Source organism: Podarcis pityusensis (genome assembly GCF_964106645.2).
Source record: "Podarcis pityusensis genome assembly, chromosome: 8".
NCBI classification, from domain to species: Eukaryota; Metazoa; Chordata; class Lepidosauria; order Squamata; family Lacertidae; genus Podarcis; species Podarcis pityusensis.
The window spans coordinates 82,976,750-82,999,701 of record NC_138033.1 but is presented as its reverse complement, the minus strand read 5'-3'; the positions used below and the strand labels follow the sequence as shown (position 1 = coordinate 82,999,701).

The 22,952-nt window shown below is 45.7% G+C and overlaps 2 protein-coding genes across 5 annotated transcripts in view; one reads left to right on the top strand and one right to left on the bottom strand.

Moving 5' to 3' along the window:
• Positions 1–20: 20 nt before the first annotated feature.
• Positions 21–21,753, top strand: TCTN1 (tectonic family member 1). 2 transcript variants are annotated; one of them, XM_081017402.1, is made up of 14 exons: positions 32–486; positions 2,088–2,208; positions 5,048–5,178; positions 6,951–7,120; positions 7,401–7,488; positions 8,048–8,157; positions 8,446–8,466; positions 9,301–9,426; positions 12,043–12,168; positions 16,308–16,392; positions 17,447–17,585; positions 19,018–19,171; positions 19,440–19,565; positions 20,715–21,753. In XM_081017402.1, the coding sequence occupies exons 1-14, from the start codon at positions 129–131 to the stop codon at positions 20,856–20,858; spliced, it is 1,899 nt and encodes a 632-aa protein (XP_080873528.1). In that variant the 5' UTR covers positions 32–128; the 3' UTR covers positions 20,859–21,753. The 2 variants fall into 2 exon arrangements, with proteins under 2 accessions (XP_080873529.1, XP_080873528.1); XM_081017403.1 differs by lacking the exon at positions 19,440–19,565 and having other exon boundaries at positions 21–486.
• The window catches only part of HVCN1 (hydrogen voltage gated channel 1), a 31,374-nt gene continuing 30,085 nt past the window's right edge, over positions 21,664–22,952 (bottom strand). For all 3 annotated transcript variants that reach the window (XM_081017614.1, XM_081017612.1, XM_081017613.1), the window contains exon 6: positions 21,664–21,968. In XM_081017614.1, coding sequence (XP_080873740.1) covers positions 21,903–21,968 — 66 coding nt within the window. In that variant the 3' untranslated portion in view covers positions 21,664–21,902. The remainder of the gene's footprint in view (positions 21,969–22,952) is intronic.

The window sequence follows — 22,952 nt, the reverse complement described above, 5'->3', positions numbered from 1 at the left end:
CCGCCGCCGGCTTCAAGTCTGCAGCGGGATTTGGCGAGGCTCCCGTCGTGCCTTGCGCCGTCACCCTAGCTACCGCCCGGCGGGCGTCCGCCGTTGCCTAGGCCGCGGCGGCCTCACGGGGAGGCGGGATGGGCCCCGGGTCGCCGCTGCGGTTCTTCCCGAGGCTCCTCGCGGCCTGCCTTCTACTGCCGCTGTCCTCCTCCACGGAAGCGCCAACGAGCGCGGCCACCTCGGAGCCCCCGACCGGCTGGGATGAGGCCACGTCGGGGGCGCCGACAGCGGGTACCCCGCCTCACCCGACCCCTAGTCCCGGCCAGGCCTCCCCTAGTCCGGGCCCCGCCAGCAGCCCTGCGTGGACTTCCGACCCGGGCCCCTCCAGCAGTGAGCCCCCTCCAACAGACGCGGCGGGGGTGCCCGTCCCTTCGGAGCTGCCGGACCCCGGAACGACTCCCCGACCTGGTCCGTGGCCCGCGCCTGTGACCGACGGTGAGCCCCCAGCCCCGCCACGAGCGATGTGGGGAGGGTAGGAAAGGGAAGAAGCGGTAGGCCCGGCGGCTAAATGGAGCCTCCCGATACAGGGGGAGTCTACCTCGGAACCGCAGCGCAGGCTCGACAGAGGGGCGTCTCTACGTGCCCAGTTTCCCGTCGTAGTGGCTGTTCAAAGTAGGATGCTGAGCAGTGCGGACTTCTGGCCCTGTCAGTGGTGCAGTTCTGATGTTCTTATACACCTGTATTTCCCCCCCAAAATTTTTAAAATTAATTTTCCAAAAAAATTTAGACATAAATCTCAACTGTATTTAAACCAATCTTAGTAACATTGTTAAGTGACTTCCTCGAATTCCCCTCGTTGAATTTCAGTGTATATCATCATAACAGTTTTCCAAAACCAATTTTCTTATAAAAATAACTTAATCGCTTGACATCTTTCTTTCTTTCTCTTTTAACTTTAAACCTATTAATCTCTAACATGATCTGTTTAAATCCTAAGCCTATCTGGTATTTGCAAGTTTTTCCAATTAAATTATCTTAACATATTTAACTAAATAGTCTTTGAATTTCATCCATTCCCCCTGGTACTCCTCCTTCTGGTTGCGGACTCTTCCAGTCAGGTCGGCTAGCTCCAAAAAACCCATCATCTTCATCTGCCATCCCTCCATTGTAGGGACTTCTTGTGTTTTCCAATTCTTAGCTAACAAAATTCTTGCTGTGGTTGTGGCATACAAAAACAGATTAACATCTTTCTTGGGCAATTCTAAACCTGTTATTCCAAGAAGAAAGGCCTCTGGTTTCTTAATAAATGTATATTTCAACATTTTTTTCAATTCATTATAAATCTTCTCCCAGAAGTCTTTCACCTTGGGGGAGGTCCACCGCATATGATAAAAGGTACCCTCCTTTTCTTTACTTTTCCAGCATAGATTATCACTGTTATGATAGATCTTTGCTAATTTCTTTTACACGTGTATTGCACAAGTTCAGCCCCTGCTGCTCAGAAGCTGCATCGCTTAGCATTTTGATAGGTGTTGGAGGGACATGCGGCTTCAGGTACCTCTTGCAAGTGCACGCAGCTGGCTGCTCTCTGCCACGGATGGAAGGATGAAGAACCAGGGGGACCTTTGGTTTGCTCTGGGGGGGCTCCTTTCAGTGCGGATGAGTGACACAGCAGATTATGCAGAGCTGTTTTAAAATTAGATACCAAAAAGCAAGCCCATTGGAAACCAAAATCATTAAAAATCTTTAAAACAGTGGGGATGCAGCCAGCTAAGTCATAATTAGGTCAAGTTCATTTATTTAAGACCCTATTTCAGTATCCCCATTTCAGTATTTCTGCCCCCTTATTGTACATTCATATAAACACAAATTACTAGTATTAAAATGCACACAATAAGCTGCATGAATATGGAGAAGAAGATTTTGAGAGACTATGCATGAAAGCAAGTCCTTTAAGCCTTCTGGTTTTGTGGCTCTGTATATAATAGAAGAAAGAAGTTGGGCCGTATCTAGTATTGCGCCTGGAAGAGGGACTTCCTTCCCCCCCCCTTAGGTTTAACATTCAGTACTATTTGTCAAAACCTGTTTGTTTTCAGTGGCCGAGTTGTGTGTCTGTGACCTCCTGGTGGACCAGTGTGATGTAAATTGTTGCTGTGACCCCATATGCACTGCTGCAGATTTCAGCCTCTTCACTATGTGTTCAGTTCCTGTTGTCACGTAAGTGCTTGTACATGCTTCATGGCTTGAAATATAAAGATGCAACTTTGAACAGATTCATAAGTTCAAGAAGGGTCTGTGCTGCAGTACAACCTCAGAATATGGGCATATGTCTGCCTAAAAACCAGTCTGTAACCCCAGTGCAGTGCAGCTTCTGAGCGGAATGGAAAGACGAGCTGGTTCAAATATGCAGCTTTGAACATGGCTTGTAGCACTGTACCACCCCAAAATACTTGGGGGGAGGTACTGTAATTTTTCTGGAAGCTTCCCCACATCAGAATGTGCATGAATGTGAAGGTCAGCAGATCAGTCTCTCTGATGGATGAGCATTCCATATATAGAGTGGTTTTGAAATGGAGATGTGTCTCTCTGAGTATTCTGAGGTGGTACAGCCCCATAAGAGTAAGAAGCTGCGTGTTTGAATTAACTCCCCCCCCCCCCGGTTTTCCATTCAGGAACTTTTATTTTAATAGTATTCATATAAAATACTTTTGGTTTAGTTTAGATATTAAGAAATGGTGCTTGAGACAGAAAATACATTAAGGATTTTGTATATCTGTTGGGCTGAAATATTTTTCTCATTTTCTTTAAAAAAATCTCTGGGGCCTTTTTCAGCTGAAGAGCAGAGTAAAAAATATTTAAATCAGAAGAAAGCTTTTTCCCCCTGGGGTATTTATTAACAGGGCTTTCTTGCAAAGGGAAAGCCATTTTTCAGGCAATCCAAGCTATTGGCTAAGAGGAGTAGAATTGGAGAAACTGAGCAAGTAGAGTTGAATTTGCTCACATACATTAATGTTGCCAAACTTCTACTAGCCAAGAAAGGAACTATCTTGCCCTCTCAACCCCTTTTCTGACTTCTAGGATGTTGCTGACCATCACCCACAGTTTTTCAAGCTAGCCTTGCAGGTGTTAAAGCCACAAACTCACTGTAAGGTGCCAAATGTAAGATGATGTTCTCTGAATATGCCGAGTTGTGCATTTCTGATATGTGATCAATTGCACAAAATCCAGCACAAAATTCCTGGCTTTGATATCCCAGAATTAATTAAAAAGAAGTGTTGCAATGCTTTTCATATCTCCATACCGGAAGGATAATTCTCTACCCATCGAGGGATCTTTTGTAAGGATGCATTTATGTATACAGCATGTGCTATTCGTGTCCCACTGCTGCCCCCGCTCTGTCTTATTAAAGCACCACACATTATGCATGGGGAACTTTGCTCTGGTTTTCTTTCTCTAGGCAATCTAGCTGCTTTCCTCTTAACAGCTGTTTATGCCTCTGGTATTCTTGTATGTTGTGAATGAGACAACCAAATAAAGCCAGGCTCATTGGTGGCATTTTTGTTGAATACAAATATGCCAGCAAGTTTTTATTGCAGCATTCAGGGCTTGAAACACCGGTTTTGTTCCCTTTTTTTTTTAAAGAAGAAGATTGCTTGAAATAACTGTGAATTCTGGGGACAAAAGGCCACCCTTATCAAACTATTCCCTTCTCTATACATCAGCCCAATCTCACTGTGAGGGCTTATTTCCAGCTCTGTGGGAAATGAATCACCCCATCACTGGGATTGATGCTTGCCATTGTTCTGGCCCACATTGCTGATTGCCACCCACGTTCAGGTACTTTCAGAGCTCTTAGAGACAGCAAAGCAAAAGTGTGTTGAATTTTAGATGAATTTTCTGTTATGAAAAGAAATGTGGCCTTGCCAGTAGAGAGGCAAATCACATGTGTTTATGTTCTGTGCTGTTCCCTCTGGAAAGTGCTGCTAAAATGTCAGGCATTGTACGCAAACACGTCCTTGCATTGACATTCCTCTTACTGATAATCACTTATTAACAATAAATACAAGTTGGAACTAAGGAAAAATTAGAAACTTGAACTTAAAACGAACGATAGAAGTGGCAGGTGAAGCCGCTGCAGGGGAGCTGATCTATAATGTGCTCTCACTGTTTCTGTTAAATTCTTCAGAGGCTCAGTTCCATTCTTATTGGTCATAGCAGTAATCACATGTATCAGGTGAGACAAGAGATTCACTCAAACCTATGTGACTGAGCCAGGATTTGAATCTAGCCCTCAGCAGGGTAAGGCTGGGCAATATCAGCTTTTCAACATTGCAATGTATCACCAGCTAAACATCTCAATATAGTGATACATCATGATGTTGAAAAGTGGAGGGAGGAACAAGCTGCATTGGCCCAGACCCTGTGAGACGCTGGGGTGAAACCGCCTCTGCTCTCTCTTCACACACCTGCCTTTTGGGTGGCAGAAAAAGGGGATCAGAAATTCTCCACAAGGACAATTAAGGTCCCTACAGTTTGTTCCAGTTTGGCTTCTGCTGCTGTTCAGAGGTGGCCGCGCATTTACGCCTCTAGTAAATAGAAAGCTTTCCTTTGTCTCATACAGGAAACCATTCATTACTTTTAACAGTTTTATTTTCATGGGGCTAATAAAAGGAATATACATATATAAACAGATACTGTAATATCACTCCAAAGGAAGGTTGCAGCTTGAAAATCTATTGAACAGTATCTAATATTCCTTGTTAAACTCCTTTGTATGATTTGATATTGTTGCATGGCATCAGTAAGGGTCTCCAGCTGTTTTAGACCCTTTTCCCGGAATCATTTGTAATAAATTATCTTTATCATTTATATGCCTTATTTTTAGTGTCTGAGGCTTGAGTGGTGAGCTATAATGGCACGTGGCTGCTGCAGTGTCATGTCTGGTGCCAAAAGCATTCCGTGGGCTGCTCCTGCCCTGTGTTATAAGGATGTCTTATGTAAAAAGAGGTTTGTTTGGTTTTTTTAGCTTTAATTTTTATGTTTGTTTCCCCTGCAGAGGTGACAGGCATCTCTGCAGGCAGCAAGAAGCTCTCTATTCAATAGATCCAACAGCGCATCCTCCAGAGAGGATCTTTCAATTAGCCGACAAGGTCAACCCCAGCATTTTCTGTATTCAGTCCACTAACAGTAAGTAGAGCCAAGTCAGGCATGAATCTCTTGTCTGGTTGATTCTTCAAAGGCCTTGTGTTGAGGGTTGAGATGAAGAGAGAAAGAAGAAGCCTGTCATCTCTGTGTGTGTGTGTGTGTGTGTGTGTGTGTGTGCGCGCGCGCATGCACACACACACACGGTGGAGAGAGGATGAAAGGGAGACATACAATGTGCCACTCACTAATCTCCAACTTCATACTTTCTCTGTGGAATTCCTTTGCCAGCAATACAGTCATTTTGTCGCAGTGTGTCAGAACTTCCTCCAAGACACTTTAAAGCGTATAGTTGGCTCTTGCTTAGTCTGCTTCGTTTGTCTTTAGTTGCCTTTGCGTATTATGGCAATGTTATTTTACGGTTTTATATTTTTGCCCCTATAATTATCTCAATTATTTCATTATATCCTGCCTTTCAGGATACAAATCCTTCAAAGGTACCTTACAGAAAGCGGTAAACTACTTACCAAAAAGCACCCCCCAATATTTCTTGCTTCTTGCATACTGCCTTCAGTATGTAAATGAAGGGGGGGCTTAAAAAATCTTTTTAAAGTGTTTGTTGTTGTTTGTTTTTTATTTGTGTTATTTTTGTTGAAAAATTAAGAAAATATAAAAATAATAATACTTTAAATAATAAAATAAGTATTTCATTAATACAGTTGATTTACTTTAGAGGGATTTATAGCAGGGTTGGGAAACTAGCCCTCCAGATGCTTCTGGACTTCAGCTTTCATGACTATTGGCTGTGCTGGCTGGAGCTTATGGGTCAGTGTCTAGCAGCTGTTTGGAAGGCCACAGGTCCCCAACCCCGTTCTGTAGGGTGATACCCAACACAAATTTATTTGATTTCAATGTGTCAACTCTTGAGTGTGACTAACATCTGAATATCGCCCCGTCCTGAAGACTTGAAGTTGGTAACAAAAGCTAAAAGCAGCCAAATACACCTGGGTGTATTTCATTGGTTTCTGCTCTAGTCTTCCAGCCCCTGTTAACATGTCTCCTGGACATCGCTATTCCTGCTCTCTGTACATTTATAGGGATCAGGTGCGCCAGCTCCTGTGGGCCAAGATATCTTGGGCCTCCTCAATGTTGAGGAGGCCTTCATGCCGGCATGTTCCTTTGACGATCACCAGAGCGCCTTCGTCAAAGGTGTGCTGGCGATCTCCGCCAGGGAGCCGGTTCGCCCTGGCACATCCTTTTGATGATCACCAGGGCTCCATCTGGGAAGGTGTGCTAGTGATCTCTGCCAGGGACATGGTGGGGCGAAGTGTCTTCTCCCTGGTGCATCCTTTTCATTATCACTAAGGCGCCTTCCACACTAAAGCGCCTTGGCGGAGGGGGAAGAGGTGCCTTGCTGAGGCAGCCTCAATCTCATGGCAATGAACAAAAGGTAAGGCAGTGGGCAGTTGGGGGATGGCGGGCCAAGTCAGCCTGGTTGGGTTGGGGTGGCACGCACGTGACATCATGCACACACAATGCCCCCCCCCCCAATGTTGGGTGCAACTTACAGCCTCTGATGGGGTAGACAATTTTCTTCCCCTTATGGGTTGGTCCATAGCATGGTCTCAATGGCCATTCACACATGCTCTTAAAGCAGTCTCTACCTTGTTTCCAATCTTGTTGTCTCAATACGTGGTGGCATTTTTCCCGTGCGATCCCAGAACTTCCATGAGTCCCAAAAGTTCAGTAAGAATAAACTCCAAAATTCAGTTAAATGTACTACATTGAAGCGCTCTTTCTTCTCTACCCACCCCCAGACAAAGCTGCCTTATCGTTCCAAGCCCCAGAAATACCTACTATGCACAATTTTGATAGGTTGCTTCAAGAATTTGGCGACAATACCTTTGGTATTGAGAGCAACCTTGCACTGGAGGATGAGTTGGACACCCGGCAGGCTACAAGTACAAACAGTACCAGCAAGTACAAGGTAAAGTGGGGAGGTACATGTGTACACCCATTTTGTTAATTATTTATTCAAAGAAAGCTCTTTAGCCAGACTTTCAGAGTGGCTCACATATCAATGAAAATAGCACAGTTTCTTTTTAGGCTTCCAGTCTAAAAAGACACAGCATCTGAGGAAAAGGGATGTGGAGGGAAAGCAAACTCAAGCACTATATCCTTAATGTCCCAAGGTTCTTAGCATTACCAGCTGGGAAGTGGGGTGGTTATAGTTCAAAATAAAACCGCCTGTGTTTTTTTGTTGACAGTATAACGATCCCATACAGACATCAGATGGGTTCCTAAATCTCCCTGCTCCTCTCTTCCTCGCCTGGTGTACCCACGGTAACCCTGCAGGTCAGAGATTATGTGTTGTCCTTTCCTGGCTCTTTCTACCCTGCTGTTTGGGCTTTATCTGAACAACAACAAATATTGCTTAATTTTGTAAATATGTAACCTGCCTTTCCACCAGATGGCGCTCAAGGTAGCTAACAAGTATTTTTATTTATTATTTATTAAATTTGTATACTTCCCTTCCTCCGAAGATCACAGGTTGTTTCACAACAAATAATATCATTATTACCACTACTAATATATCATACTGCTTAATAATGTTGTTTCTAAGTGTTGTTGCTGCTGTTATTATTCTGCAGTATAATCAATTAAATTGCAGTAAAAGGTCAAATAAAAAGCATAAAAGCAAGACAGGTTAAACAGCAGTAAAACCAGGAGAGCAATTACTGAATCTCTGTGTCCATCGCAACATACTTACAGGCCAGCATGTCTAAATGAAAAGGTCCCTGTCCGCTGGCAAAACGTTTTAGTGGTTTTGTTTGACCGCCGATGTGCAGTTGGATTTATTAGTAGCCTGAAAAAATATTTTTGGCACTTCTCTTGTATTTTGTGGTTTCTCCAGGGTTTCTTGTGAACCAGGCAGTGAAATGCAACACGATGGTCACGGGAGATGCATGCACCACCCTGCCAGGCCTCAGCATGCAGTTCTACACCAGTTCTAGTGTTTTGGCTGTAGGTGATTATTTTGGGAACCAGCCAGAGGGTGGAATTTTGCATGTAACAAACTGAGGGGTGGGGTAGGAAATCAGGATTGCACGTGTATTTGCTTTTTATTCAGAAATAAAAGTAAGCACCATTTGTAGCGGCAGCTATAACTTACGTTTGCAGGACCCCCAGTTCTCCAACAAGAATTGAATTTCATTAGTGGAGGATTCTGGGATGGAGGCTTAATCGCTTGTCACTTTTGCAAAAGCGAATGCAGCTGTGTCTAAAATGCTTCTTCTTTATTATTCCCGCTAGGCACCAGAGTCAAGTCTCGTGGTAAGTGTCTCTTTATTCTGTTTGAGAGATTTGCTGTTTATATCTGGGTGCTTTGTATTGGATATAGTCTCTTACTACACTGATGCTACAATCAAGGCTTAATTGCCTCTGAATTGACCTTCCAGTTAAGTGGGGCTCTGAGTCAGCCGCCATACCAGTGGTGAGGGCTCTACAATTGTTGGTTGGCTGGGCCAAAAACCTGGAGCCACAAGGCTTCTCTTCCCCTTTCCTTTTCACAATTGCATTCAACACCCCCTCCTGGTCTTTTCTGGAGGAAGGTGCTAGCAAAGTGCATGCTGGGTTGGTGGGAGGGTTGCTGTTTAAAAGTGCCCTGAGAGCCTTTGTAAAATGATGATTACTATCTCCCCATGCTGATCTTTCTGAAGAGGAGGGCCATCACAGAGAGGAGGAGTGTAGCTTCAAGTAGTGACATCCAAGTCTATTCCTCCTCCTCCTCGTCCCTGTCCTTTTCCAAGGGAAGGGTCAGCAGGGAGGGGAGTGCTGGCTTAAATCTTCTTGGATAAAAAGCGCTCAAGCCTTCCCTGCTCTACTTACTCCTCTAAATGTCCCTAAGGTTTTGCATGTGTTTTTGTTCCCCTCAGCATTTTTTGGATTTGTTTTCTTTCCTTCCTGTACATCAGAGCTTTCCAAGCTTTCTCCCACGGAAGCTCTGCGCGTCAGTTTCTCAGCCATGCAAATGTTGTAATTTTCAGAGGGTACTCCCCTTCATAAAGCCCTGAGAAGCTTAGTGAATGTGCCAAGTTCTCTTTGCCTGGTTTGTGTGCAAGATTGCAGCAGCTGGATTTGTTGAGGCTGATCCGTTGTATTTTGCAGGTGAATATCACCATCCAGTCCGTAACCGTGCAGAGTCCGGAGGGGCTGCGCACGCGTTTGAAGAACACTGATGCTCTGATTCTCCCCACATTGAATGGTCTGTCATGCAGTAACGTGGTCCTGGAGGTAAGTGTGCAGTTACCATTTCAACTCAGCATTTCTTGAAAAGACAGGAGAAGAGGCTTGTATAGTGGTACCTCGGGTTAAATACTTAAAAATTAATTTAGTTTTTAAAACCTCATGAAGAACTATGTCCACATTAAACATAACCCAATTTTATTTTTATTTTTGAAAAAATGTCACCACAAAAGTCTTTGTGCCTGCCAAGGATTGCAGCCAACCGATTTTTGTTCAGAATAGACTCATTGGAATTAATGGACCCTTGTTACCAATGTTCATTCATTTCAATGGATCTGTTTTGAGGAAGGCCGACAATGGATGCAGCCCCTCGTGCAGACCCACATACAGTGGTACCTCGGGTTAAGAACTTAATTTGTTCCGGAGGTCCCTTCTTAACCTGAAACTGTTCTTAACCTGAAGCACCACTTTAGCTAATGGGGCCTCCTGCTGCTGCCACGCCGCCGAAGCACAATTTCTGTTCTCATCCTGAAGCAAAGTTCTTAACCTGAAGCACTATTTCTGGGTTAGTGGAGTCTGTAACCTGAAGCGTATGTAACCTGAAGCATATGTAACCCGAGGTACCACTGTACTCCATACTGGAAACCAGGTGACATGTAGAACTGTAAACAAACTTCATCAAAACAAAAAGCTGGGCCATGCAGACAGGTGGTCTGTTCTATTCCTTACCTTTTGGTCAACCCTTCTAACTTGCATTGAAATATAGCTGCTTAACTCCCCCTGCCCTCTAGATTTCCAGTTACGAACATAAAATAGCAGACACTTTGCCAGCAGGCGTGAAGAGCTGGTTCTGCTGGACCCATTTTGCTCAAAGGATCAGAAACCAAAGGACTCTCTGTTACGTCTAGAGCAGACTCTGCAAAGGCTGCTCTGGAGAGTTCTCCCAGGAAACGCAGACAGTGCCTTCATTCATTCATGCTGCATTTTCCTACTGGATTATGCCCAAGGCAGCTGATAACAGCACTGGATGAACAATAGTAACAGTTAAAAACATAATATAAACCATCAAGCCCATTCTAAAATCCTACCTCATGGTGAAGCACTTTCAACTCTGCTGTGGAAAACGCCTAATAACCACGTGGAACTGAGTTTGCTTGGTTTTCATCCCTTGTTACCCTGCCCTACTTTGTTTTCTAAAAAAACTCCTATCCCTCATATTTTCAAATAAGAATTTAATACTGCTTGCAGCTACAAAAAAGGAGCATAAAAACAAAACAGTGCATAAAATCAACATCACAATAATGCAACCGTTAGAATATAAAGCAGAAATTTCAGCAAGCAGCCATCTTTCTCCCTCTGGGTTCCCTACCCCACATCAATATTTGGATTGTATGGGACAAGGACCTGTATTTTGCTTCTGTTACATGATGAGGTGAAATGTATGCCCAGGGCACTATATAAATCGGATGGGCAGTCTTAAGCTCGAGGGCCAAAAGTGGCCCTCCAGGCCTCTCCATGTGGCCCTGGGTACTCTACCCAGGCCACACCTCTTACCAGCCCTACTTCATACCCTTGTGTGTCTTTGACCTCTTGATTTCCTGGACGGAGTGAAGAGAAACTAGCCTGCTGAACAAAAGTAACATTTGCATTTGTTGCTTTGCTCTCTTGTGTCTCTGGCCTTGCCAACTGGTGGCCTGTGCCTTCCCCTGGAAGGTTGCCCAGATGGCAGTGTGGCTCTTGGTCTGAAAAAAGGTTTCCCATCTCGGATATCTTACCTTGTTACATATAATAAAAATGTAAGGACATCGCCATACCGCAGTTTGTGTAGCTGCTGAATGATGGTGCTGCAAACTACCGCGTGACAACAGAACAGCAGCATTGGAGAGTGAAGAGGAGAGAGACATGGGCAGGCAAGCAAACAGGTGGACAGCCCAGGCTAGCCGCTCAGGTGGTGGGTGGCCCAGGCAAGCTGTGGAGGAGCAGCCGTGACAGGCTGGTGGAGCTCCCCACCTCACACTGAAGCCCCCTTTTTGGCTTCAGCGACATTGGAGGCTGAGGAAGAAGGACATGGAGGCAGGAGGGGACTCCAGGCAAACAGCTGAGGAAGTCAGGACAGGCTGCGGCAGCTCCCCAGCAAGTGTCCTGGTCTCCTGTTGCTGCCCTTTGTTTCCCTTCTCCTCACCCTTCTAAATGGTGTTGTCAGTGTGAGGTGGGCAGTATGACGTGGGGGGGCAGGATCAAGAGGAGGAGGACGGAGAGAGTGTGATTTGGGTAAGCTGTAAGGCATGGGTAGGCAAACTAAGGCCCGGGAGGCAGATCCAGCTCAATCGCCTTCTAAATCCGGCCCACGGATGGTCCGGGAATCAGCGTGTTTTTACATGAATAGAATGTGTGCTTTAATTTAAAATGCATCTCTGGGTTATTTGTGGGGCATAGAAATTCGTTCATCCCCCCCCCCCAAATATAGTCTGGCCCCCCTCATGGTCTGAGGGACGGTGGACCGGCCCCCTGCTGAAAAGGTTTGCTGACCCCTGCTGTAAGGGGAGAGGGGGCATGGCTTGGGGGATTGGCAGGGTTGGCGAGTGAAGTCGGCAGCCCTTAGTAAATGATAAAGAGCTGTGGACCTTCCTGTTCGTTAAGCTGCATTTGTTTTTTGTTTTTCAGGCAAGTTACCTTATTACCTTCACAGAGGCAGGTGAAATTGCCAGTGCGGGTGTATCTTTGATCCTGGGGACCATTAACATGATGGCACGTTTTGTATTGCAGTCCTTTGAGATCCGTTTCATTCAGGTAATTTCCCAAATTATTATTTTTAAGATCCAAAAAGATTTAACAAAACAAAAGTTTAAAAAGGTTACATGATATTATAATATAACACAAATTCAATTACTGTGGCTGCATTCGTCCCATACAATAACCAATCTATGTCTCCTCTGTGCATGGTTAATTTTGCACATTAATTTGTCTAAACATCCATAATCACCTCCTAATATGTTGGTCCTGATGATCATATGATTATTCTAGTTTTTTTTATCTTACAGAACTTAACAAACTTTATAACAGCTCAGTCTGTATTTCACCCAACATTGTGTATAGGTTTTGATTACATCTTACACTTTCCCCAGTATCTAATAAATAAACTCCACTTCTCAACAAATCCGTTTTCTTGATATCTTCCTTCTCTGGCCCTTATTAAATTCGTTAATTTAATCATCTTGGTTTAATCAGGCAAGCAATGTCCCAGATTCTTATTAACCCAAGCCTCTATTGACAGATGCTCTGACTTTTTCCAGTCTTGGCAGATAAACCTTTGGGCTGCAGCTTCCCAAAATATTTTTAATAACTTTGTGGGAAGCTGGTTTGTAACAATATTTTAGAGCTGATGGCGGGGCGGGGCACAGCTGTCTTAAAAAAACAAGGATTTCAGTCGCTCAGTGTGTTCCTGTTTTCCTTCAAAGCATAGGTTCTGAAAATCATTTCTACCTGTGTATCTTCTGCATGTACCTGAAGCAACTGTTGGAATTCTGCCTGGGTCAGAGGAATGTGCCACAAGCGTAGGCACCGGCAGATATTCCTGTCGACCTCCCCTTGTCCCATACCTCTGCTGATAAGCAGGCGAGGTCCGGCGATTCTTCTCAGATGTATGAGAGGAACACACCGTTCTTCCTCTCTCCCCTTTGGTGTCCCCAGGGAGGGGAAAGAAGCAGACAGAAAACTATTTACATCATTTATTTCTGCCTCTTACATCAGTACAGAGAATCATGTCTGCACTCAACAACAGCAAGAAGAAAACTCCTCCCAAGTACATCCAGTACGGGTCATATGACACACACACACTGAGCTAACATCCGGTGCTCAGTACAGAATGGACTGCCCCTTTGTTCCCATGGCAACAGTCACAAACATCCTGTCTGGCTTTCCAGCCACAAGCAGCTGGCTGAGCTGCTAGAGCCTTTGCTTGCTGCAGCATTGGTGCTTTATGGTAACATACTCCCCCTAAAGTATCAATGTGTGCCGCGAGCAAAGCGTCATCCAGAGAAGAAAACAAACAGTCGTTATATTTATAACATTCCCCTGTTGTTTCAGTTCCACCCTTGGAACTCTCCACCACTGGTTTCACCAGTGTACCTCTCTGGTTGTCTGGCTTCCAAGGAATGAGTGCTTCTGCATTACCTTGGCTAGCTACTCTCTGTTGTGTCTTTGTCTCTGACTTAGACACTGCTTCAACCTGCTTTGAGTTGTTAACAATAGCAACACACGCAACAGCTAAGTTAGCAAACTCTTTTGAGTACCTCTTTGGTGGTACACCCTTTGTAACTCTCTCAGACCTGCGTATGAGGTTCTGATCCTCTGTGCTCACTGGTTCAACCTTTGAACTCTCTGGAGAACCAGTACTAAGCTTAATCAATGGTTCATCCTCCTCTTCTGAGGGTCTAGTCATTATGTGAGATTTCCTCTCAATGACTGTGACAACTGAGCTGTCTGAGCTATCGCTGTCATCATCAGTACTACTGAACTCAATAAGATCAAACTCATCATCATCATCATCATCTGAATCGTTTCCTGTGGGAAATGTCTGTACTACCCGCTCTTGCTTTGGAGCACTCTCTAGGAACTTTGTGAGAATCACCTGACCAGATTCAGACAAAATTACTCTGTAGAGACCTTTTTCATAACCCACAAAAATGCCTCTGGCATTCTTTACTCCACCTGGAGCTTCTGTTCTCACATGAGACCCGAAAACCTTAAAATAGGCAACAGAAGGTTTTCTATTGAACAGCTTCTCAAAAGGAGAACATCCCAACTCTGTTGAGACTTTTCTCAACCACACATGAAGATAGGACGCTAGTGATTCGGCCCAATATTCATGTGGCAAATGTGAACTCAGCAATTGCGCATTCATCCCCTTTTGCAATTCTTTGTTCACTCTAACACAGACCCCCCTGTTCCACGCTTCTTGCGAAACTGCCACTTTGTGGTCTATCCCTTTTCCATCCAGGAACTTCTGAAACTTCTGTAACAGAAAAACTTGCTTGTGATCTGTGAAAAGACAATCAATGTTAGCATCATGCATATTTTTAACCTTGTCACAAAACTCCTGAAACTTTTCTAAAGTTTCTTGCGGTTTCTCCATCATATAAACCCAAGAATAATTAGTGAAACAATCCACACACACAAGGTAAAATCGTGCACCGCCTCTAGATGGTTCTAGAGGACCAATCACATCAGCATACACCCGCTGAAATGCTCTGTCGACCTTCTTGGTGAGCTTCCTGGTGCTCGCACTGGTCACACCTGCAAGAGAGATTTCGTTAGAAACATCAGAATTACATTTCATGTAATCACTTTGATCAAAAGTCAACAAATACAGTCCATCTTTCTCTTTGGCAGTAAGAAACAGTTCTCCATCTTTGTAGATCTTGCAGCTTTTAGCATCATAGGACAGTTTCAGTCCTTTCTTTGCAATCTGCGACACGCTCAGCAGATTAAATCTCAGTTCTGGAACCAGGTAAACATTACTTATAGTCAAGTTCAGACTCTCAAGATACACAGTCCCAATTCCGGTCGCTTCCAACTCCTGACCGTTGGCCTGTTTCACAGTGAAGCTTTGCTTCCTCAACGTCGAAAATAGTCCTCTGTGCGGGCACATGTGAACCGTTGCGCCCGTGTCAATTATGAACGAGTTCCCAACATCTGGCGTGGTTCCTTTCGCCATCATAGCCTTTGCAGGTTTCACCTGGCACTTGGTACGGCTTTTGCCTGACGCCTGAGGCTTCGTAGAGCTGCTCTTTGCTCCTCTTGACTGGCGCGGCTTCTTACAGTTTCGCTGTAGATGCCCAGTCTGTCCACAATTGTAGCATCGGACAGCACTCAATGCTACATCATGCTCCCCAGTAGCATCAGCAGTGGGGGAATTAGAACTCTGTTCTTCCCTCCCCCTGTCTTTTTCTTCCAGTGCAGCAAGTCTGTCGTGTTCATTCAGGACCACAGCACAAACTCTCTCCGCGGTCAGCTGCGCGGCCGGTAGGGAACCAAGCTGACTGGCAACAACCTTGTAGGTGCGGCTAAGGCTGTTTATCATCATGAAGCAAAACACTTCCTCCTGAAGACGGAAATTGCGTTCCACCATCTGTTGACGCAGAAACTTCATTTCTGTCAGGTGCGCTTGAACATCTCCATCAGGCGCAAGTCTCAGATTGGTCAATTTCTCAAAATACAGCAACGCTGAAGAACCAGCATCTCATGCAGATGTTCGATGAATCGCAACCATCCTCTGCTACCACTGTTGGAATTCTGCCTGGGTCAGAGGAATGTGCCACAAGCGTAGGCACCGGCAGATATTCCTGTCGACCTCCCCTTGTCCCATACCTCTGCTGATAAGCAGGCGAGGTCCGGCGATTCTTCTCAGATGTATGAGAGGAACACACCGTTCTTCCTCTCTCCCCTTTGGTGTCCCCAGGGAGGGGAAAGAAGCAGACAGAAAACTATTTACATCATTTATTTCTGCCTCTTACATCAGTACAGAGAATCATGTCTGCACTCAACAACAGCAAGAAGAAAACTCCTCCCAAGTACATCCAGTACGGGTCATATGACACACACACACTGAGCTAACATCCGGTGCTCAGTACAGAATGGACTGCCCCTTTGTTCCCATGGCAACAGTCACAAACATCCTGTCTGGCTTTCCAGCCACAAGCAGCTGGCTGAGCTGCTAGAGCCTTTGCTTGCTGCAGCATTGGTGCTTTATGGTAACAGCAACAATGTAATAATAACATGAGCTCCATTATTCAAATGGTTTACTGCTTAGAAAACAGTAATTCAATTTATCTATAATCCTGAAGGAGATTTTTCCTATTAGCTGCTTTGCCACAAATGGTTAATGGAAAATTAAGTGGTATTGTATTTTGTGTCCCCTCCGCACACAGCAAGAAACTCAGCCTGTTCGTCTCAGCGGAAGCCCTGGTTATGTTGTTGGCCTACCAATAAAAGCTGGATTTCGGACTCCTGGATATCCTTTTTTCATGACTTATCACAGCTCTGCAGAACTGTCCCTGCCTGGGAAAAAGTTACATTTCATAGTGCTCATTTCTTTCAAGGCTAAATCAGTTCCGGCTTATTTCTCTGAGAAATTTTAAGTTGTTCAATCCTGAACTGAAGACAGTAGTCCCATGTGGGAAAGAATACTATGAAATTAGCAATTTCTAAATTTTCTCCTGGAAACTGGTGCCAGACTGTCAGCACAGAATTTACCGTCTTACTCCAGCACACACAACAGAGCATTGCCAATTATCTTGGCTGTTTTGGTTTTGGGAGTTTTGGTGGGATAATGGCCGAGGGTTTTTCTTTTGGTTTTGCCTGTTTTGCTTTTCTGAACTCACTGAACTGGAAGAAGCCACGTCATTTTGTGGGTGATGCTTGGGTTTGGGCAAGCTGTTTAGAAGCTGGAGAGCTAGCTGGGCATGGTGGGGCTTGGGCTCTCTGTCCAGCGTGGGTAGGGGGCTGGAGGGGATTCTCCTGCGACCTCTGTATTCTTGCATCTGGCTTTTAGGGGAAGGGGCAGTTAGTAGCTCAATTGCAGGGCACATGCTTTGTGCACAGAAAGTTCCAGGATCAAAGAATGGCCACCACCTGGAGCAAGTAATAATGCTCTGACAAGGCAGTTCAGAGATTAATAATAATAATAATAATAATAATAATAATAATAAATACCCCGCCCATCTGGCTGGATTTCCCCAGCCACTCTGGGCGGCTTCCAACAGAACACTAAAATACAATAACCTATTAAACATTAAAAGCTTCCCTAAACAGGGCTGTCTTCAGATGCCTTCTAAAAGTTTGGTAGTTGTTCTTCTCTTTGACATCTGGTGGGAGGAAGTTCCACAAGGCGGGTGCCACTACCGAGAAGGCCCTCTGCCTGGTTCCCTGTAACTTGGCTTCTTGCAGCGAGGGAACCACCAGAAGGCCCTCGGCGCTGGACCTCAGTGTCCGGGCAGAATGGTGGGGGTGGAGACGCTCCTTCAGATTCTGGATGTTGTGCAGTTTCCCTTTGACTCTACATTTACATCTGGAATTGTTCAGAGCACAAATGAAGCTGGCCAGCTTACCCTCATGAAGAGCACACCTGCTCAGGATTGCTTAGCTGTGGAAGGAGTCAGAACCCCAGTATTGTTTGGGTACAGCATGCTGTCTGGATGCCAACTACGGTAAGGGCTGAAACCAGTCGACAGGCCATATGCCATTTCCTACTCTTAAAAGGTAAAGGGACCCCTGACAGTTAAGTCCAGTTACGAATGACTCTGGGATTGCGGTGCTCATCTCCCTCTATAGGCCGAGGGAGCTGGCGTTTGTCCGCAGACTTTTTTCCCGGGTCATGTGGCCAGCGTGACTAAGCTGCTTCTGACGCAATGGAACACTGAAACCAGAGCAGCACACAGAAACACCGTTTACCTTTCCGCCGGAGCGGTACCTATTAATCTACTTGCACTTTTTGGAGTGCTTTCGAACTGCAAGGTTGGCAGGAGCTGAGACTGAGCAACAGGAGCTCACCCCATCAAAGGGATTCGAACTGCCAACCTTTGGATCAGCAAGCCCAAGGCTCAGTGGTTTAGACCACAGCGCCACCAGCATCCCATTCCTATTCTTACTTCCATGCTTAAGAAATTGTTCATCACAATGTTGGGTTGCAAGGAAAATGCTGGCATCTCACTTAGCAGAGTGGCAGAGTTTCATGCCCCTTGGGTGCCTCCATCTTGAATTTGGGACTTTGCTTCAGCAAACATGGTCTAATGCAATTCCTTGACACACATTACTCCCTCCTCCTGCTTTGTCCCTTCCAATACCCTTTGCTTGGGCATTTCTAAAAGAAAGAGAGAGAGATCTCTCCTGTAACAATTTCAGATGTGGTAGCTGTAAAGCTGATTTCCAGCACGCCAGGGACAGGCCCGGCAGGCCCATGAGGCAAGGCGAAGCAAATGCCTCAGCTGGCTGGATCCACAGGGGCAGCAAACTGGGTAGCCAAGAAATGCATTGCCCGCCGCTGCTATTGCAGCAACAGCTGCATGCTCTTTGGTGACCAGATCTGCTGCCTCCTCCTCAGCAGCAGCACCCCCCTCAACGCCACATCTTCAGCAGCCTCTTGTTCCTGGTATAGATCTTCAATCACCCCTTCTTCCCTGGTGTGTTTGGGGGAGCCATTTTGTGGTTCGCTTCAGGTACCAAAATGTATTTGGTCAGCCCTGGCCTGTGGGGTAGGCACTTGCCACCCCCTGCTCAAAGTGTCATTCTGGCAAAACTGAGTTGCCAGCCAAGGTTGCATTTCCACTGTTAGGGCAATTGCCAGTTTACTGACTGCAGACCCCCTCTTTGCATTTATGCTAACTTCTTTGAAATGAATGAAACTCACCTGTTGACTCAGGTAGACAAAATGGAGGAATGGGAATGGTGTAAGTGGTTTTCTTTCTCCCCCCCCCCCCCAAATATACAACCCCCCCTTACATTGCCGGTAGCACCGTCGCATTGATTAGAATAGCCAAATATGGGAATGGCGTGGTTAGCCTTTAAGTGCTGCTCTTGACGAGTGGTTCATTAGTTGGTTGCCGTCCAGCACTGTTGACACAGAAATTTCTTTTCTGAAAGAATTACCAAGGATGCGGACTGCAGGCTCTTGGCCCCAGCGCTCCTGAGTGTGCTGAGGGGTCAAAACTTCCCAGACTACGCGGCCTCTTTTGGAGATTCTCTGCCCCAGAATGAACTGGACTGGCTGCAAATTTCTAACAACGTCACCGAAGCGGTAAGAGTGTGTCCACCCTGCCCTAAGTCAATATGGGTAGCCATCAGGTAATTTTACTACTTTTGGCTCTCTAACTTCTTCAGCTGACTCAACTGCATTTTAAGTTCTGTCTTTATCTGGGGAAATGTAACAGCTGCAATCCAGGAGGGTCTTCAGTAGCGTAAGTGGGGATGGGGATCCATTTCAGGCAGTTGGAACGAGCCTGAAGTTCTCTCTTTTTTTGCCAATGATACCTTGTAGCTAGCAAAATGTCTGTCTCCTTTTTCAGAGCACCTGCGAAATTCCCGTGTCATTTCAAATAGAAGTGAAATGGACTAAATATGGCTCCTTAGTTAACCCCCAGGCGAAAATCGTGAGTCTCACGGCAACGGTAATGACAGCCGCCTTGCCCCAGGTGGGTGGCGATCTCCTGTGATAGAAGGGAGCTCCTCGCATGTATTTTTAACTAAATTGGCTTTCACATTTGCAAGGTTCCATGTCTGTGTATGAGACAGATGTCTGGCTAATGAAACTGGCTTTTCCCACTCAAAGGGAAATCTTGGCACATTGAAGGTTCTGTTCATGCTTCCGCTCTAAAGGTGGCATTGAAGTTGTCGACCCAGTATGCTTAGAAGGAAGCTTTATGGACTCCTGGGGTTCTGTAGGAGGACCTGCTGAGCAGCCGTCCTTTTTAGCTGTGGCGGTGGCTGGAACCCTGCAAGTTCCTTGTGGCTAAAGTGGAAAGAGGGAGGAAGGGACTCTCAGAAATATGGGTGGAATGGAAAAAGAAAGAGAGGGAGGGGAAAGAGAGAGGTCCTTCTCAGCGGCCTGTTTTCCCCAGCTGCCCCCTCCCCACCCTTGCACTTCAGAAGTCAGCCAGCCAATCATTCGGCACGGGAGAGACACTTCCACTAGCCTGTTTGGGCCTCTTTGCATTGCATGTTTCTTTCATTAGGTGCCTTGAGCTTTTATGTTGGTAAAGCAGGAGAATCAATGTGATTGAACAAGCAGCACGGGACTGCTGCTGAAAGCAACCACTGCCCCTCTCTCCCCGTGGTGATGCCCATGCCCTGTCTGAGTTCTCCCATGGCCACGTACCCTTGGAGCAGCCAGTGATGTGGCGCTGGAAATGGGGCATGCAGTATAATGACATCAGGACTCAGGGTAGATTGTTCTACGTATTAACAAGGAGCAGGGGCAACAAGATGCAGAGTTGGCATTTTCAGCAGGAGCCCTGTGTTTCTTGCATTTTATCTCTCCAGCATGCCTGTTGTGTCTTCCTTTCAGTTCTGAAACTAGCTGCTGCTAAACCCCACAATAGCTGGAAAGGAAATGTTTTTGTACTGAGTTGGTGCTCTAAACAAGCACAGTCCTGATCTTAAAGCTCTCCTGACCTTGGCTCCTTATCATATATATTCTGCCAGCTAACACTGACACAACAACCTATTTTCTTTTGGAGCTCAGCATTTGAGCTGTTCTGCATGATTCATTCTGTGAAGTGAAACTTTTCTTTCCTGTCCTAAGCAGAGCCAGGGTGTGGAATGCATCTGCCTGTCTCTTGCAGGTTGACTCAGGAAGCGAACAAACAATCCAGATCTTCAGCTCTGCCACTTTTGTTGACGTCTCTGCGCCTGCTGAGCCGGGTTACAAAGCACGACCAACCATCGAAGCCAACTTGCCCTTCGACTTTTTCTTCCCATTTGTTTAGTCGCAGCGTGAGCTGCTTCTTCTTCCTTCCTTTTCTCAATGCGAGAGCGAACCAGGTTTCAAACCACTCTTCCACTGGGATCAAAGATCCCTCCAAAATATTGACTGGCTGCATGTCTGAAAAGGGAGTATATGGGGAAAGGAGCCCCAAATAAGCCGTGGCAGGGTTGGACTAGAGGAGACAACAGCAGCAACTCCCCTCCATAATCCTGTTTAGCAGTGAGAGAGGGGGGGTCCTTCGGCAAACGCAGCTTCCATCATGTGCTGCAGTGGAAGTTTTGTGGAATACAGCTCAACTCCTGTGCTGTGCTTACCCCCCCCCAGGACAGAGCCATTCCTCCCCTCCTCTTGTAATACGTGGGCAAGGAATTGTAAAGGAAGGAGCCGTGAATCAAGATGGCTATACTTTGCTTCCTCCTCTCCTGGGAAGCTCCAGTTCCCACCACTACTGCCTCCCCCAAACTCACACACTTGGATTGTACTACACACCTTGATATTTCTTCTGAATTTATTTTCCCCATGTTTTCCATTCTTGAGGACTACTAACTCCCCAAAGCCCACTGCATGTTCCTATATTCATTTCCATGGTCCTGCAAGTAGGAACAGCTTATTGTAAGACATTGCTTTATTATTTTATTTTATTTTCTTTTTTAGACTAAAGGAACTGCTGTGTCAGGCACACCCAGGAATTTGGGGGGGGGGGTTTGGGGGAAAAGGCCACTGACTCACCTGCCATCCATCCACCTTCCTCTTTAGGTACTTCAATAGTAACTTGCAGTTTTGTGAAGCTAATCAATGTCAACCAGTTTCACAGATTTGACTTTTATTAAATTATTTTTGCTATTTTTTAAAAACTGTACAGCTGTACAATTAAAGATTGTAATAATTGGTTTTCAGATATGTGGATTTTTTTTTCCAACACTTGAGTCTTAACAAGCAATAGGGATAGAATATTCTTCTAGGCATGGAAGGGAATGTACAAAAGAGTATGTTCAAAATGGCACAGTATGGCGGCACTGGCTCCGTTGGGCCCTAGGATGGCACCTTATCTGGACTGGCCGACAAGTCCATGTTGCTTCAACACAGCATTAAGCCTTTCAATTTCCAGCTCCTGTTGGAGAAGAGTAATTCTGAGGTCAGTTTGGGAGGCTATGAGGAACTACAGGACATTCCCCCAGCTTTGAGGTGCGGGGGAAGAAGCAAAGATGAAAAAAATGTCAAAACTTAATCACTTTGTAACAGCCTCTCAAACAGCTTTTCAGAAGGCTAAATGGAAAACCAACCTAGATGAACACTCAGCATAAATCACATCCTAGGAATAACCTGCACATCTTTTGAGCTTGTGCACTGTAATGGAGAACAAATTATATGCAGCCTTTGATTGCTTGCATCACCCACTAATCCTCTGCAGCACAAAGAGGCAGCCAGCTTATTCTGCCCCAGTCAGGAGTGGCGGATTCTCACTGGCTACCCTATGAAACCCCCACAAAAGGCAGGCACTGTGAACATGCATTAGGTCCATGTGCTAGCTGCCACCTGTCAACTCCAGGGATGGGACCTTGGGAGCCCAAGACTCTGAAGGGCACCAGTTTCAACAGCCAGGGGTGATGGCAGCTCTGATCCAGCAACATCTTGAGCGTCACGGGGTCCCTCTACTTGCTCTAGTCAGTGGGAGCACATTGCAAGATCCACCTGACTCTTCACTTCTTAATATACGGTGATTTGTTCAAGAGCACTTACCCATCGTGAACCCAAATGCCTGTTTAGACAGTTAAGGGAGCCTGGAGCGCAGAAGCAAAACTTGAGAGATAGCAGGGGGAGCATCAGCTTAGAGGGGCTCTTGATGTTCTCACCTCTCAAAAGGAATACATCAGTGATGGGGAAGCTCCAGCCCATGGGCCTAATCGCATGGTCTGTGTCCTAACTTGTCACATGCATCTGCTTTCCCTAAGCCAACTCGCCCGCCATGTGCCTGGCATCTATGAGGTTGGGTGTGGGGCTGCTAAAGCTGCTCCCTGTCCTGTGCCTTTGCTGCTGTGACTTAATTTCAAGCTGGCTCAGTTACATGCAGCTGGATCAGAGCTTCAGCCACTGA